General features: G+C 49.9%; 1 protein-coding gene across 1 annotated transcript in view; it reads right to left on the bottom strand.

Moving 5' to 3' along the window:
• The window catches only part of CCBE1 (collagen and calcium binding EGF domains 1), a 235,962-nt gene extending 217,990 nt beyond the window's left edge, over positions 1-17,972 (bottom strand). Inside the window, exons 1-2 of the mRNA XM_030336460.1 lie at positions 17,791-17,972; positions 17,352-17,432 (exon numbers count right to left, since the gene is read on the bottom strand). Of these exons, the coding sequence (XP_030192320.1) occupies positions 17,352-17,432; positions 17,791-17,921 (212 nt within the window). The 5' untranslated portion in view covers positions 17,922-17,972. The remainder of the gene's footprint in view (positions 1-17,351; positions 17,433-17,790) is intronic.
• Positions 17,973-18,212: the final 240 nt, after the last annotated feature.

Genomic DNA, 18,212 nt, shown 5'->3' with positions numbered 1-18,212 from the left:
GTAGCTCCCCCAGGCATTGTTCAGTTTTTACCATATGGACGCAGGGAGCGGTTTCTCATCGGCTGCCGGGGCGCTGGGAGCCAGCTGGGCCACCCATAGCAGGTCTGTTTGTCTGTACGGTAGACATTCTTACCGTCAATCCTGGCTCCGTTTCTCCAGTCCCAGTCTTCTTTTGGTCTTTTTAATTGACGCTCCCTTCATATTTTATGTACTGTAAACTGCCCTACAGATCTGGAACAGAGCCGAGTACAAACTGAAATCCGCAAACAGTAAACATGGCTCTGTTTCAGAGGATGACCTTATTGCACAAGGACCATGTGTATTCATTCACCTTTCCCCAAACACGCATTCTGTGTGGAAAACAGGCAGGGTGCTGTGTTAGGCACGGGGATTCAGAGTAAGACAGGCATGACCCCGCCCTTACATCTAGTCAGGAAAAGATACAAAATAAAGCCACAAATGGACTTAAGTACCTTAACAGGATGAAACAAGGACCTGATATGGAGAACCACAGAGACTGGGGAGAATACTGTGGTAACACTAACTTCTGAAGGACTGGGAGCGAGCGACTACTGGGGTTTTGTGTTCTTAAGCAGGGGAAGACTTTTTAATCCAGGCAGTGGAAACCAAATAGGCAACACCGTGAAACAAGGAAGAGTCTGCCATCTAAAGAAATGAGCTAAACTGAAGCAAGAACATAGGATGAGGGTAGACAGGAAGAGGTCAGATCACTAGAGGCCCCACAGGCTAAGGTAAGGAGTATAGATTTTGTTTCCAGGGCAGTAAGAGCCCACTGAAGAATTTTAAGCTGGGGTCAGGCATCATCCCTTTTAAGGTTCAGGATCTCACTTTCTGATGCGTGGAAACAGATTCCAAGAGGTAGGACAGGAGACAACGGTTACAACAGTCTAGGCCACACATACGGGTGGCCTGGACCAGGTTGGTAGCAGTCAACAGAGCCCAAGTTTAGATATATTTGGTAGGAAGAATCTAAAATCACTTCCAGATCAGTCTAGAGCAACTCATCAGGTGTTGAGGTCACAAGTGAGGGCAGCAGTGTTTGTATCGAGAGGGACATGATCCCCGTGTCTATTTGGATGGATTATCTTCGAAATGTCTAAAAGACATCCAGTGGAGACCAAATGGACAACTGGATGGGTGAATTGCTGCAACTCAAAAAAAAAAAAAAAAAAAAAAAAAGAAAAAAAAAATCCCTCCAAAGACTCTCAGGGAAGTACTAGACTGTAGGCTCCACCAAAACAGAGTAAATCAGAAAAGGGGAAAACATGGGGTCCAGGAAACCCAGAATCTGACATAAGAGACCAAGGGACCCGGACAGAGCAGACCGCGATGGACAGAGTGAGTGAAGACCAAGAGAGTAGAGACCGAGAGACCTCCCAGGCTGATAGTAAGGGAGATCTCAAAGCCACAGCAGGCTCAGCAAGAAACCAGTTCGGACCAGGGCAGGCCTCAAGCTCTGAAAGGAATTTCTCCAAGAAGTCTGAAGTGACACAACGCTTAATAAGTTTAAATAGGATGGCAGGAAATTTATACAAATGAGGGTGCCTTGGGGGTTGGATTCACAATTCTATTTTTGAAGCTAAAATTTTTTTTGAGCTACAGGAAAGGCACTCCACATTCAGGACTTAGACATCAGTAGCATTTCCACAATCACCCTGAAGACCAGGAAAAACTGGTCCATCCCAAACCAGAAGTCCACTGGCTGCAAAGATGGGAAGTGTGTGGACGGTGGCTGAGGACAGCTGAAGTCTCTCCCACAGAAGGAATTCAAGAGACGACACCAGAAATTGACACAAAGTTCTAAGTTACTTGGAGCTACAGACAAAAATCAAAAGAAGTTTTGAAAATTGGAATGTGGTGCTGGGGTGGGAGCAGAGGTCCTGGGAGGGGTCGAGGGCCTACCATCTGTCTTCTCCACTGTGGAGTCACTGGACACTAAAGCTCTAATTTAGATAATATTTCAAACTATGGTAGGACATTAACTAAACGAAAGTGATACTACCGATTTTCCTTTACTACATAAAACATGGACAATGCACACAAATAAGGCACCACGTTAACAAAAGGACTGCAGCTGTGGGTTCCTTTCACTTAAGAATATCTAAGTTGCTTTTTGATACTAGTGAAGCTAATGCATTCTTTAATACAATTTTGCTATTGGGGAATAGTTGCGAGGCCTGTCCACTTGGTTTAAAAGATCCTAAATATAAAATACAAGTACAAAAATAAATGAAATAGCACTTTTTTTTTTTTTTTTTTGGAAAGAGAATGAGCAGGGGAGGGGCAGACTCGAGAGAGGGAGAGAGAGAATCCTAAGCAGGCTCAGCACTGACAGCAGAGAGCCCAACACAGGGCTCAGACTCCCGAACCGTGAGATCATGACCTGAGCCAAAGTCGGACGCTCAACCGACTGAGCCACCCAGGCGCCCCAATGGAGAACCTTGTTTACCGATATTGGTAGTGGAGTCTATGGGAATTGAGTTTCCTACCATAGCATATTTCATATTTTCATCATTTAAAAAATGCAGAGGGAAAATACGGCTGGCTTTTCACTTTCAAAAAGGAGGTAAATTCGTACCTTTTTTTCCCCTCTCTGTGATTATGATGCAAGTACCCTGAAAAGCCAAGGCTGCGGTTGAGAGTCGTTTGTCTAATTATACCCCCAGCCTGGTGAAAACGCTTACAGAAGGAACACAGGTTGAAACGTAAAGAGGCGTGCACAAGAAGATTAACAGAATCAAACTTCAAGCTGACGAACTTGTCCGCTTAATGCGGAGCTCTAGTGGGCTGCCGTCTTGTTAAACCAGGATGGACTACCCATGCAGAAGGGGGTTAAGAATATCTGTACCCAAGGGGCGCCTGGGTGGCTCATTCGGTTAAGTGTCCGACTTCAGCTCAGGTCACGATCTCACGGTCCGTGAGTTCGAGCCCCGTGTCGGGCTCTGGGCTGATGGCTCAGAGCCTGGAGCCTGCTTCTGATTCTGTGTCTCCCTCTCTCTCTCTCTGCCCCTCCCCGTCTCAAAAATAAATGTTAAAAAAAAAATTCAAAAAAAAAAAGAATATCTGTACCCCAATGTTCACAGTAGTGCTACCATGGATAAAGCGGTGGTACATATACACAATGGACGATTACTCGGCCATCAAAAAGAACAAAACCTTGCCATATGCAAAAACATGGATGGAACTAGAGTGAATTATGCTAAGTGAAATTAAAGAATTATCACATGATTTCACTATGTGGAATTTAAGAAAACATATGGACAGAGAGGAAGGAAAAATAAGAAAGAGGGGCAAACCCGAAGAGACTCTTCTATACAGAGAATAAACTGAGGGTTGCTGGAGGGGTGTTGGGGGATGGGCTAAATGGGTGATGGGCATTACAGAGGGCACTTGTTAAATCATTACACTATTACGTTCACTAACTTGGATTTAGTTAAAAAAAATTTTTCCCTGTAAAAAAAAAAATCTGATCATCATCTGGGTAATTCAAGAGATGCCTCATTCTCTTACGTGGGTAATCTGGCGGAAAACGAGGTTCTCGGTCTAAAGCATGTAGCTGCCTTGTTTCACCACGTTCCCTCCTCCCTGGGCAGCTTTAAACACAGCCAAATATGGAACCGGAACCCGAGCAGAATGGAGACACGGGCAGCGCGGCCGCAGGCCAATTGGCGCTCACGGTCCTCACAGGGACCCCTCGATAAGTAAACTCAAGAGGACACGCATCGAAACAAATTCGTAATAAAAGTTTCTGTAAACAGAACACACGCACGCTGAGCCCAGTATGTTAGGATAAAAAGAGGGGAAGGACGTTTCACGGGGAAGCCTTCCCATCTGAGGTCCCACTTTGTTAACAGGAGTCTGCCCAAGTGCAACAACGTCTCCCTTCCGGAAGGGAGGGGGTCACGAGGAGGTTTCTCCCCCACGTGGGGAACCGCATACTTCGCCCGCCTCAGCCTGCTCTGTGGGACTGGAGGTCTTGAAAGCAAGCAGACAGAAGCCAGCCGGGAGGGTGGGGTGTGACGGGAAGGGGTGGCCTCAGACGCTTCCGCAGAAGATGGGCTCCTGTGCTCACAGCCAAGAGAAGGTTTGCTTTCACGAGTATACACACCCGGCGAGTCAAAAGACGGTCTCCTCTTTCGTGACGGGGCGACGGCAACTACCGAAGGCACTCGAGACACTCCGTGCGCAGCTCGAGGATGGCGATCCCGTTTTTAAGGCGGATTAGAGAGAAGCATCCAGAACGCTCCACAGCGTCCTCGCCCTTAAGATGTTCTTTAGGTCAAGCAGATCCCCCCGGGCTGTAAACTAAGCCCATTTCCGTTTGTTCTGCGCTCTGTGAAGGACCTGGAAGGAACTCGGTCAAAGCCCCAAGCTCCCACAACGGAGGGTCAGCCCTGGAGGCTCACGGGGACCGGCACCCACAGCTCTAGGAGGGCAGTGACAGGTCGTCCAGGTTCCAGCCCAGAGTACCCTCTAGCGGTACTAAGTTATCTGCTCCTTCCGATTCATTTCGGGAAAACTTGACCTACTTGAAATTCGCATCCTAAGTTTAAAACCTGAACCCAAGGCCTCAGGGGGGGCCCTTTGGCACTCAGTTGCCTTACAAGGAGCTCCCCAGCGAGGAGCTGAATAAGGTGCATCCAAACAATGAAATATTATGCTGTAAAAGTGAGTTAGCGCCCTAGGTGATAAGAGGGGCTCCTCACCAATTACGGGGGGGAAGCAATTCTAGAACAAGCCCATTTCCATAAGAGGCAAACTACAAATATTGTCACACCGGCACAGAGAAGAGCGAGACACACTCTGGTCCCCTGGCAGTCACTACCCTGGAGAGGGAATTAGGGAGCACCCACGGTGAGAAGTCCCACATCACTAGGATGTGCAACGTGCACAGAGCAAGCATTGCGATTAAGAAGGGAAGATTTCCTCTTTTGTGTGTCCCTTTCCCTGCAGGAGCTTCAAAGCAGGGTTCCCTTTACCTGTTTTTCTACAAGAAGCGTCTTCCCCTCATCATTATGGCAATTTCCTTTTGCAGCATCCTCAGAAGTGGGGGCAAAACCCCCATCCCTTCAGGACACAGGGTGTCACCGTGGCCCCGGGAGCACCGAGGGCTGCACAGAATGACTGCAGAGATCGCATCAGATACACAGACCTAACGTGTCAGCACAATCCAACCACCGAGCTGTAGATAAGCGACAGGTTAAGTACACATCCCAAGACGATGCAATCATTTGAAAGGAGGGACGGGGGGGGAAACGGGCTCTTAAGAACAGCCAAGAGCAGATTCACTGAAGACTTCGGACTTGGTGGGGCAGCTTGAACAGAGCCCAATGGCTAAGAGCTATGAGGATGGGGGAAGGGAAGTCTACACTGGAGATGTACCATGAGCCCCCCACCCCCCTCACGGCCCACAAGTGGCCCCAGGTATAACAAGACCTCCTCCTCCTGCCCTGGGACAGCAGGTGGCAGCTGGACCGCCAGAGCCTCCCAGGCTAGGCACCTCCAGCCCCGAGCAGCCTTTGTTAGTGACCTCAACGTGCCCTCCGCAAATAATTTTCATCTGTGCCGCAACCCGAAAACATGGTTCCCGAACACTAGGGGTCTCTGGGAAAAGACTTGAAAGACCGTGGGGGGGGGGGGGGCAGAGTACTGAGGAAGTTGTCAGGATCCTTTCATGCCTGGAGATTTTAAATATCCGTTCCGATCACATCCTCTCTAATAGGGTGCCACACATTATGCTGTCAGACTCTGAAAGTGCATTTCAAACTCTGAGGTCATTTATGCACCACTTTACCTTCCCAGCCTCCAATTCAAGGAAAGCCCTCTTTAAAGAGCCTCAGGAGCATATCCATCCATGAAACGCAATTTCATTTCCTTAGTTTATAGTAATTTCTATTTCTAGGATTTAATCAACATGATTGCTGTTACTCAAAAAAAAAGGCCATTTTTTTGCACATAGCCATGCATTCTATGTAGACCTATTTGGGGACTGCCTGGCTTAAGGCCATATGGTAAATATGGGGCTCGGGTGATAACCATACAAACTAGAACATGTTGTTTTGTGTTCAAGTTAATTGCAAGCCTACAAAAAGCCTCACGTTTGCTAGGGATGGAGAGGTTCTTTCGGTGATCAGAACACTGAAGAAAAACCTAAAAATGGAATGGCAAGAGACTCTGACGGCACACAGATTTCCTATCACACCATGTGGAAAAAAAACGGTGCTTGCGTTTGATGCTTGCAAGGAAAGAAAAACACAGCTTGACATCGAAAAGCTTTCATTTATAATACGCTGAGCCATGTTTATATCTTGGGAGAAGGTTCACGCAGTGCGGCAACAAAGCAAAATGTTTCTTTTAAAAAAGCACCAGAGGTCACTAAGTAGCTCCAGACACCAAGCTGCGAGCCTGCAAGAGGGAAAGAAAGAGCGGTGGGGTCCGCACAAGAGAGACTTCGAGGTGCTCAGCTTCAGAAACGCAGACGAGCTCAGGAAGACCAGTGTTACCCTTCCTGACTCACCTGCACCCACACCATCGCTCCCCCAGCTGCCCTCGAATCACCCCCCCCCCCCAGGAGTGGAAAGGAGATGTAGGGAGAAAGACTGGGACCTAACAGACAAGGAATGAGGACACCAGGCTGGATAGATGGTCCACCAACACAAACTCAAGCTGTAAATTCCCCCGTTGAGGGGCACGGACCTGCAAGGAAAGACAGGAGGACCCAGCTCCAGAAGTAACCATTTATCCTCTGGCAAAGAGCCAGGCTGTGCACTCCCTTTTGCCCTTTGCTCCAAGGTTTTCAGCTTTGGCTACAAGTTGGAATCACGCACAGAGCTTTGAAATTCCCTGGTACCAGGTACGCCCACCCCCAGAGTTTCCGATGTACCTAGGTCTAGCGTGCCATGTAGACACTAGGGTTTTTTTTTTTTTTTTCTGAACACTCACAAAGGGGTTCCAATGTGCAGCCCAGGTTATGAATCCCTGCCCGTGGCTCTACGTCAGAAGCAAAGAGGAGCCACAGGAGAGCGAGCAAACCCTCGAATGATGGATCAGGACCGTGCGTCTCAACGTAACGTGCGTAGGAAACGCCTGAGGACCTTGTCTAGATGAAAGATTCTGTTTGAGAAGATCTGGAGTGGGGCCTCAGCACCTGCAGTTCTGATGCCTCTACGAAAGGGTCAGAACAGTCTACAGCTTCCATCTGAGGTCCACCTAGAGAGGTTCCAAAGAAGCGAACGTTACAAATAACATCGTGGTTTATGCGATTTTCGATAGTTTAAGCCTTTTCTTTCTTCAGTGGTATTGAAGGCCCTTAGCTGCATTCGATCACTCAGGATCACCAGGGTGGACAGGGCCGCTCGTGGGAATTACAGTACGTACGTAAAACATCCCCCCCGCCACACACACGGCCCAGCGCGTGCTGTGTTTTATTGGGAGGGCAGGTTACAGGGCTGTATCGTGACCTCCCCAAAGCTGAAGTCTGAATGAACTCCAGCCCCTCAGGGTGGGACTGCATTTAGAGACAGGAGCTTTGAAGAGCTCACGACTTAAAATGAGGTCATTAAGAGCGGCCTGATCCGATATGAAGTGCCGTCCTTACAAGAGAGGATCTGGTGGAGACGCCAGGAGGCAGCAACGGTCTGCAAGCCAAGGAGACACTTGGAAAGGGATCAGTTCTATCAACACCTTCAGCTCAGACTTCTGGCCTCCAAAACTGCGAGAATGGGGTTTCTGTTAATGCCACCTGAGCCTAGATCATTTGGGCAGGCCTAGCAAATGGACATTGGGGGGGGGGGGCTTAGGTTGTTGGGTCTACTTTTGAGAGTCTTAACACTTTCAGCCATTCCTGTGGAATAGACATTCCTGTTTCTAGCACTTCCTCTCCCCTCTAAACGCCACTTTTTGGTTTGTGGTTGGCAGGAGGAAAGCAAGGTAACCAGAAGATCAGGCCCTTAGGAAGAACCGTGGGTAAGAACATAGGTTCTGGAGTCAGACGGTTTGCCTTAGAAGCCGGGCTCTGCCACGCACCTGCTCTGGGACCTTGAGCAGGAACGGGCACGCAGACTCACAAGGAAAGCAGCCACCCCACTTGTCTCTGTGATTTCGGTTTTGGCATCCAAACTCCCTCTGTCGTCTCCTTTTCCAGCTGTGTTCCGAATAGAAACTGGTGCCCGGGGCACCCGGGTGGCTCAGGCACCAGACTCTTGATTTCGACTCAGGTCATGATCCCAGGGTCGTGGGATCGGGTCCGTGTCGGGCTCTGCACTCACAGCATGGACCCTGCTTGGGATTCTCTGTCCCTCTCAGGCTTGTGTGCTCTCAAACAAAAAGATTAAGAAACTGGTGCCTGTAGTAACCTCCACAGAAGTACAGGGTTCCTGTACAAAACTTCTTTCCCTGTGTCTGCCCAGCTAGGCCAGAAGATCCAAGAGTGAGGTCTAGAAAACAAATTAGTATTAAATTCAATTTTTACTGACTTGCAAAAAAAAAAAAAAAAAGTCCTTCAAATTTTCCTCAGAGATAGAATCTCACCAACATTGGGTTCTACATTCTTCTAACCTTTCAGGAACTACCAGAACTCAATTCCAGTGCCATTTTTTGGAACATCCTTGCCTGCAGAGGTCTTCGTGGATTCCTAGGAAGGCAATCTCTGCCCGGCCATGCAACTTTTCCACCACAAAAATCACGAGCTGTTTCAGTACAGACACCTCCCAAACGAAACCCGGGCCCATTCATGAGAGCAATGCCCAGTGACATCAAAGCAAGGCAGGGGGGGCGCCAAGGTGCCCCATCTGCACCACCATTTAGCCAGCCTCATCTCCACGGCAACAGTGCTGGCTGGGCACACACCACGGGTCACAAAAATTCCAAGTGTAGATCTGTCACACTTCCCACACTCTCTTCACCTCCGTTTACTTGAATCCATGAAAATGGCGGTTACCAAAGTCAGAAGCTCCCACGTGACCTTAAGCATATTCTCCAACTTCACCTCCAGAGGATATTCTCTATTCCCTAGCAAGTTTTTATACCTTTTTGCTCTTTGCCACGCCCCCACGGCATTCCTCTTAATAGGTCAGGTTGTGAGTCCAACCTTTCCCTTTCCTTTCCCCAAAAGGCCATTAGATTTGGCTTCCCCCACTCAGAATATTGCTTCTAAATAGTTCTTTCCTTCACTTCCCTCACATGCTCAGTGTCAGAAGGCATCACAAGTCTTTGTGATCTTTACAGAAAAGAGTTGACATTTTTAAAAGGCACTTCAGACTTTAAATTCAAAGGTTTAATGGCAGACACTGTGCTTAGTGGAATGGAGAAACAGAAGACTTCTTAGCCACAGAAGGAAAAACAATGTTGCAACTCTGATTTAGAGTACCCCCCCTCTTTGGGGCGCCTGGGTGGCACAGTCGGTTAAGTGTCCGACTTCAGCCAGGTCACGATCTCGCGGTCTGTGAGTTCGAGCCCCGCGTCGGGCTCTGGGCTCATGGCTCAGAGCCTGGAGCCTGTTTCCGATTCTGTGTCTCCCTCTCTCTCTGCCCCTCCCCCGTTCATGCTCTGTCTCTCTCGGTCCCAAAAATAAACGTTGAAAAAAAATTAAAAAAAAATAAAATAAAAATAGAGTACCCCCCCTCCCGCATTGAAAGGGTTTTGATGCATGTTCCTCAAGTAGGTACTATCATTTGATTTTGGAAGGGAATGTTTCCCATGGTAGAAATTCAAAACAAATCCACAGAGCAGTGGCTTTGAGTCAACACAACATGGGATCATCAATGTGCAAAGTCAGGAATTAAAGTATGGGGTTAGGGGTGGGGGGAGGGGAAGATCAGCCTTGGCAAGCCATGGACTACTCAACTAGCACAGGAAGCCGGGTCTTGAGAACACGCACAAAAGCAGAAATTAGTACTCAACTACCCGCAATAAGGTCAGCTTTACAACACTGACAAGTTACATCCATTTACGTTATCTGGGGATGAGGACTTGGGGCAGGGGTGGCGGGGGGGTGGACGGAGTTCCAGCCTCCTGGAGATCAGGAAACCAGGTCACAAAGATGCACAGGTCAGGAGACCCAAATACAGTAAGGGAACAGAAAAGCAAGGACCTGAAGACAAAGCTGGCCAAAGGTCCCTAAAGTCACCTTCTTGAGACACTTCCATCTGTGGACAAGGTTCCAGATGGAGGATCCCACTCCCGGACCTCGTGTGAAGATGGCTCTGGAAGCTGACCAACTTTCTAGAGAGAGCCAGATGGTAAAGATCAGAGGCTTAGAGGGCCAAGTGAGGTCTTTGCTGCATTTTTTTTTTTTTTTTAACTCTTTCAAGACCTACAAAGCATTCTTAGGCCATGAGTTGTGGAAAACGTGCCTTGTGCCCTACTTTGCCGATTCCTGCCCTATACCCAACTCCCAGAGCCATGTCCCAGAACAGAGGAACCTCTCCTGGCCTCCTGCAGGCTCTCTACCAGCCACTGCTGTGCTGACAACTGCCATCACCATTCCCCAGAGGCTGGGGGGCTCACCATAGTGGGGCAAACACAGAACGGCCCACGGACACAGCCAAGAAAGAAAGGTTGAGAACAGAGGTAAAGGCAGAGAACAGATGCAGTCCAGGTTCCTGAAATCCTGAAGGGTAGGGAAAAATGATCTCGTCCACACTCTGCCAGACAGAATGAGGCAGTCTATTCACACCTCCAAGCTCCCACACACACTTTGGACTCGAAGCCAGAAAGAGGTGCTTTGCTCAAAGGGGGTTAAATGTGTAGACCTCACACCCCACTCTCCCCTCTCCTCCCCAGCATGGAAATTGTCCAGAAAGTTCAGCTTACGACTACAGTGAACCAGGATGGGTTAGGACAACAAAGGAATGCGGAGGGACATGCCTCCTCACAACTGTCTGCCTCAAGTTACCGTTGGCAAACAGGAGGGCGGGGAGAGCAGAGGCGAACTGGTTGTTCCCAGCGGGCCCGTTCTGATGCTGGCATCTACCTCACAGGGCAAAGAGCCAGAGAATTCAGTTCCTTAATACCTTCCCATCCCAGTAATTCTTGGGAGAGACTGGAGGCACACGCTAACGTCTCACTAACACCCCTGCAGAACTCTGGTTACCACCAGCCTTGGATTCTCAGGTTCCTGCTTGGCGGGGTTCTTGCGCTGAAAGGATACAGGTGGGCCACTGGAATTTGCAAGCTCGTAGGCCCCCCAGATGTCACCTTAATCAGATGTGCGCCAAAAACGGCCCCAAAGACATTGGACTCTAAATTCCTTTACTGAAAGAGAAATGGAATTAAAATCCTTAAGTCCTAGGAGGATAGAGGTGCTTTTTTTTTTTTTCCTGCCTTTTACACACACGTGGAGGCCCCAGCAGTGTGCTTGGCACATAGGGACTCAAGCATTTGCTGAATAAGTGAACCAAAATCGTTGGTAGAACTTTACAACTGCCCCATGGCTTCGTGGAAAGGAACCTAGCTTGAGAAACCCACAGATGTTGTAGTTGTGTATGTTTTCATCCCCAAAGAAAAGCAATCAACAGAGCAGAGATCTCTGTTCTCCAGACAATCAAGGGCACTCCAAAGGCAAGATGCATTAACTCACAAAAGCAGGGAGGGTCCCGCTGGGCAGGCGGTGGTAGGTTTGGGGAAGCCGAACTCACTGACGCGGAAAAGACTGATTGAAATGCAAACTTTCTCCTGAGCAGATAGAGTATTCTGGAATAAAGAGCGCCTTTGCTTTTTCCGGGTGCACCCACGCAGCTTCACTCAGATGAAGTTAATGTAGGAAGTCAGGCATCAATGACTTCAGGGACAATGAGCACGGCCAACGGAGCCATCTCAAAGGGCACCCCAGGGAAAGCACAGCCTTTTGTGGTGAATTCAATGCTTGGTTGTTTCCTAGCACTTTGTGTTGTTCCTCTGAGAAGGAGTGAAAAGTGATACAGGCCCCTGCCTTGGCCGATACCTTCCACCCTCCCCGCCTCCCACATGGGTCCTTCAGCCGAGGATAAACGTGGAAGGGAGCAGGATCCCCCGTAAAAATGCAACCCCCGACTTCAAAGCCAGGGTCCATGGGACAGTTAACTACAGGCAGGAACACCCACGTTCTCTTCAGGTGCTATGTGAAGGACCAAGTGCATGGCATTAGTTGTAGCTTCCAGACTCAGCACCTGTAACACGGTAGTTGAAACGGGTCAAGAACCAACGAAGGCCACGATAGCATCTCTCAGCAGTGCAGGAAATCCAGTTTCTAAAACAAAAAAAAAAAAAAAAAAAAACAAAAAAAAGCAGCTTCCTGTCCTTCAGGCTAGAAAAGGAGGCATACCTGGATAGAATAGCAACGTGAATTCCAGAAAGGCTAAGAAAGTCAACTTCCATTTGCTTGTCACGTTCAGTCACTTGACAAGGTACGGGACACTGTCCAGGCAGACTAGCCTCTGACGAGACGGTCGCAGACCAGGGGACAGACACTCCAATACCCTCATGAGGGCACCATCCAGTGACAAAGAGGATCCAACGCAGGGAAACCGAGGCTGCCTGCAACGTGCTTGTGATTTAATCAGTTCTGCACAAAGCTACCTCTACCTGTGTCCTGCTCTTTTCCTATCATGTCCTCACCTTTAGATGGCTGGTCACAAGGATACAAACGCTTTCTGAACAAGGGACAGCATACCCCGAGTGAGAGAACAATTAGTCGCGGTGTGGCCACCTAGTGCCTGTCCTGAGCTATGCTGGCCACAGAACAGAGGCACAGAAGGGAGACGAGCAGGCTGGGAACTGGGAGGTTTGCTTCCTCGTCTTCCAGTCACCACCAAGAACACCCTTGACTCTAGACGAGGCACAAGCCTCTAAGATCCTTTAAAGGGAACTAACTATGCCTCCCGCCCACTCATCACACAAGTAGGGTACCTTACGTAGTCAGGAAGAAGCAAAGACCCGCTCTCTGTGACTTTTCCCAAGGCACTGGATTTCTGACCTATCCCCACATTTGGAAAGCCATCTAAAAATTGCTGTGTCCGGGGGTATACACTCTTTCTGGATGCGGAGTTTTTCTTCCCCAAAACTGCCACCATCCTGCCCAGAACTTAGTGTCCAATCAGCATCTACCACGTGTACTCGATATGCGAAACATAATTCAGTAGTGATAAGGTGCAATCGTTAAATACGTACATCAGCTCATTCGATCTTCAGGGTAACCCTGTACCTCCCGTACTAAGAATCTTCATTTTACAAAGGAGACCACTAAAGCAGGTTAAACTGTTCAAGGCCACAATTTAGTCGAGCTGGGATTCAAACCGGGACAGTTCCTGTTACTGTGGTTTTGACCTTCACGTCCTGCTTAGGAGCTCTGTGACCAGATCGTGCACTCTACAGTCTTTCCTTCAACGTAGCCTCAGCTCGAGTCGTCAGCCTAGCAGTACGGCTCTAAGGGACTTTGCTGCCCTCCAAGTCTCAAGTAAACACACTTGCATAACTATCACCTTAACTTCGACCTCTTAACAGGATTTGGCAATGCACACGTTATGGAAAGGTGGGAGTTTTTGCATCCCTAGGTCATGATCTCCCACGGGAGGGACCCCAAAAGCAGTACCTAAGGAGACTCTACGGAAAGACCTACCACGGAGGGGCAGCTACAGGCCTCGTAGGTCCAGCAATCACAAAACAGTCACACCTAATGTAAATTAAGCACCTAACATTTAGTTTTCTCTTGCCCAGAAAACCATTCCTGACCGCTTCGAATCTGTTCCCCATCCCGGGTAGTTACAGTCTGAACTGTAGGACTTTGAACTTGGATCTATCCTCATGGTTTCCAAGGCCTTGGTCGAAAAATCAGGTCTATAAATGGAGATCAGAGATAGTTATTCTTTTATGTGCATTTTGTAAGGTTATCTTAAGGTGCTAACAGATTCTCAATGGGTGAGACAAGTTACAATGTTTATCAGACAGCCTCAAAAATCGGGATTTTCTGGACCTTTCCTACACCACAGATTTTCATCTTCCAGGAGACTTTAACTTGTCATTTTTATGGATAGACCCAACAAACAAAAGGCAAACATTTTGTTCAAAGCTACGTGGTTGGGAAAGTCAACTTGTGGGAAAACCTTTAACAGCCACAGGAGGGTAACACCATGATAAAAGCATGGGCTTGGTCTCGCTAAACAGTCTGAGGGAAGAGGTCAGAGTTAGGGTGTACTCCTTTACCAGTAGTTAAATCACGCTGCACCAGAGAAGTCTGAACCACCCAACCTGCACTCTACATGAAGCAGTTACCAGCATTCGCTCGAGTGTTTGAACTTGGGGGCACTGGGCACAATGCACATTGGGGTGGAGAGTCTCCACAGACAGATCCTGTGGTTAAGAGGAAATCCTTCAAGGAAGGAAAGCTGTACACATATGAACCAATTTTGGGTAGGACAAGGTCGTATGAAATCCATTGTCTAAGACCGATCTCAAAGGCAGGGCTAATTCAAAAAAGAGCCATGGTGAGGGGGGGGGGGGTCTTCTATCAAGGTCTTCTGAATGCACAGCCACCTGAATTTATAGTCTTAGATCCCAGAAAAGTCTGCCTCCTCTGTAAGATACGCCCGGGATGATGAAAGGTCCTGGGCCCAGACTTTGAGGTCAGACAAGCCTGGGTTTGGATCTCGGCTCCCACGTGTATTAACTTTGCGACCCCAACCGAGTTTACTTAATCCTGGAGGCTTGGTTCCTCCCCCTGTAAAACTGAGCCACCAATGCAGGCGGCCCGGTAGATTAGAGGTGCATGTGACATGCATGGAACAGGGCTGAGTACAAAGTCCTCAAGGTTGTCATTTAACAGAAGGCTAATGTGGAAAAGTACTGCTGAGATGAAACTGTGTAACCCAAGTGGGCACAAGTGGCAGGAAAGGGGTCCAGAATCAACAGTCTGAACCCATCTTTCATTCTCTACATCATTCAGGGTTCCATATACTTTTAGGAGTAACAGATCCAACCAATACTAAAATGAACATGGCAAAAGGGAGTAAAATCCTTCGTTCCTCTCCCTCGCCGAAGTCACATAAAATCGTTTAACAAGTTCAGCAGGGACTTCTACAGTTCACCAGTGCTAAAAACCGTTAGGACAAGTGGTAATGAGTGGGGACCATCCGTCTGCATTCCCTAAGAGGCATCTCCAATACCGTACTTAAGCTTAATCCAGGGTCAGCCAAGATGCGAAAAGTCTGGTTTCCCGGAAGGATGGTCCTTTCAGTGTTTGTCCCTCCTACCGCACTAACCAAGGTGTGCACCTGCAGAAGCCTCTGTGCTCCTCGAAGGCTCAGTCTAAGTGGGTTTGCGGCGACCAGGTTGAAGACCGTGGTTTCTCTAGAAGGGCTTAACCTTTAACGTATATTGCACTAACAGGCTCTGATTTGGGAGGTCAGGGGCAGGCCTCGAGACGAACAAGCTCCTAGAGGATGCTGGTTTGCAGATCCCTTGGAGTAGCAAGAGTCTACGGGGCTCGGCCCATCAATTCACAATCCAAGCACAGTACTCCTGCATCCGTGGGGTTCAAAAGCAAACAGGGGCAGCAGTTGCCAACCTTGGACTTTACTCCCCCGACTTCGCTATTTCCTAGTCCAAAACTAACGCAGTATACACAAAACTCTCGAATTCCATAAAACCAGAAGACAGGCACGGGGACCATTAACCCCACTTTCCCCACTAAAAACCCCCTCCTCCCCATTCCACTCACCACCACCCCCCCCCCCAGAACAAAGCTCCTTACTTTTTTGTGATAGAGAAGATTTGTTAACCCTCGAGTGTTTTAACAGCTATCCAAAGGAACAGCTTGTCAAGACATGGATAGGGTCTCTCGAGTTTGTGTAGAAAAAAAGCCACGGTTTTTAAACAGCTGGGGAAAATGACGGTAACAGCGTCATGAAGTCAACTTAAGACACCTATCAGGGCACCAGTGGTTTCTGAAAATTAGACATGCATTCTGCAAAGGCCACTGCTTTATGTGCAGTCTGACCTTCAGGGACTGAACAAATGAGTAAACCATCTCAGGGACACTTTCCTCGTTAAGTTAGAGGCTTCGTGCTGTATTGATAGGAAAACCACGTGTCCTAGTACTGCGGTCACGTGGAGGACACAGCGATCCTCGTGCCCACACCCTCTCATCAACTGGGTGACCTTGCTTGCGCAGTTAACCTCTTCTAGCCTTTACACCTGCAAACTGAACGGACTCACCCGTCCCCCCCAACCCCATGTGTTCAGTGTTGACTACTCACGTCCTGGAGACCACCCTTCCCAAGCCCAAGGAGTATGGGCTCGCTTAAATGATAGTCCACTACCAGTGGCAGATTTTAGAGCACAGTACATAACGTAACTGATTACCAGCTTCTAGATCATTTAACTTGCCAGCCCTGGAAACACATGCAAGCTTTTGAGCGTGTGAAATAAGGTTTCTACAGCTGAAAACATGGTAATGCTGTAACAGATGAACCCAAGAGGAAGGCTTTCTTCCAAATTCACTTGTGGGGACTTCCAGATTATCTTGTAGGATTTATCCCGGCACCCCAGAGTGTAGGACCACCCCCCTGAAGACAGTGGGGCGCGGGTGTGAGATTCCCATCTCGCACAGTACCTTTAAAAGGCAACTTGCGTTCGTGGGTACGTGTTTCCCATCCAGGGAAAGCACGGAAACAAGCCAGAAACTCGAAGGTGAAAACAAACGGACCCTCACCTCTGAGATAGCAAGCAGGGAATAGGGATTCTCTCCTTTTGTTACTGAGAACCACCTGGGAAGTACTTCCCAATTTATAGACCCCCGAACCAGGGGTAATTTAACAGGCATCCAGGTCATCTGTGGACTGCGGTTTCAGGAAATCCTCTCCTTGTGGCTCAATCTCGACGTTGTTTTCGCTCAACACAACTACATCTACAGCCCGCAAACCTCCCCCACCCTTTTGCCCAGAGACCGTGACAGTGTCACAAGGCCCCGGTAATTGTCAACGTTTCTAAGCAAAACGCAAACGCCGCCAGCCGTGTTTGCTGTGGCGCACGGTTTGATACCCACGGTCCGATCCCTTTTCCTCAGAAGCTTCCAGCCTCGCCTCCTCTTATCAGATGGCTACCACGCAAGGTATTCCGGGAAGCGGTAAACCACTCTGGGTCTGAGGTGCACTTAGGTGCAAGCTCCAGGTTCACATTCGGTCGCCCGTCGTTGCTTTAGCCCCAAAGCCACACCAGAAGGGTTGCACCCAAGAACTCCCCTAGCACGTCCCGGCGCAAAGCGAGCGCGCCTGCAAACCCCTCCTCTGCGGAGCCGCCTTTTCCAAGCAGCCAGGCAGGGTGCGCCCTGGCGGACTCGGCAAAGCCCCAGGGCTTACCTGAAACACGTGGTGAGCTCACCCGAAGACTTCAGACACGGGTATTTCGTCGTAGCGATCTTGTTTTCCGAGCAAATCTCCCTAAGGAGAAAAGGTCGAGGAGCAACTTCGCTCGCTAGCCACGGGAGGGGAGGGGCAGGGTGCGCGAGGGTGGCAGGCAGCGGCGTCCCGGAGCGCGGACGCGCAGTGGCCTCAGGGGCTGGGCCTGGCCGGGGGGGGGGGGGGGCCCCGCGCGCGAACCGAGCCCCCAGGACGGCGGTAACAGGGAACACCGACCCACTGATGAGGGACCCCGGGCGGGGAGCCGAGCTTTATGCCGCCTAGGAGAGCCGAGCACCCAGCCGGCGGAGCGAGGGCATGCGGGTGCCTGGAGGAACCGGGGGTACCGCCCGCACCCCGAGAGCCGGGCACCCACCAAGCCGGGGCTGGCAGCGCTTACCTGTCACCGTCCTCGGGTTCCTCTCGGTAGCTCCACGTGTGTCCCAGCGCCAGGAGCAGCAGCAGCGGACCCAGGCTCCTGCCCAGCTGCCCCCTCGCCACTCCTCCCCGACTCGGAGGCGGCGGCACCATCAGGGAAGCTCCCGGCCTCTTCCCGGCGGTGCCGGAGCTCTCTCCCCGCCTGCGCCCGGCTCGTCCGCGGCCGCCGCCTTCCCTCTCCCCGGCAGGGGGCGCCGGAGAACAGGGGCGTCTGCGCCACCTGCGCGAGGCACGGGGCTGGGGGCTTCGCGGGGCCTGGGGTCAGGCCAGGAGCCGGGTGCTGGGTGCAAATTCCGCGGAGGAGCGGATGGAGGGGTCGTCTGCGGTGCACGGCCGGCGCGAGGGTCGCGGGGCCTAAGCCGGCTCGCCCGGGACGTTCACTCC

This window comes from Lynx canadensis, chromosome D3 (assembly GCF_007474595.2).
Source record: "Lynx canadensis isolate LIC74 chromosome D3, mLynCan4.pri.v2, whole genome shotgun sequence".
NCBI lineage: Eukaryota > Metazoa > Chordata > Mammalia > Carnivora > Felidae > Lynx > Lynx canadensis.
Note: the sequence above shows the minus strand (reverse complement) of the source record. Positions and strands in the feature narration are given on the sequence as shown.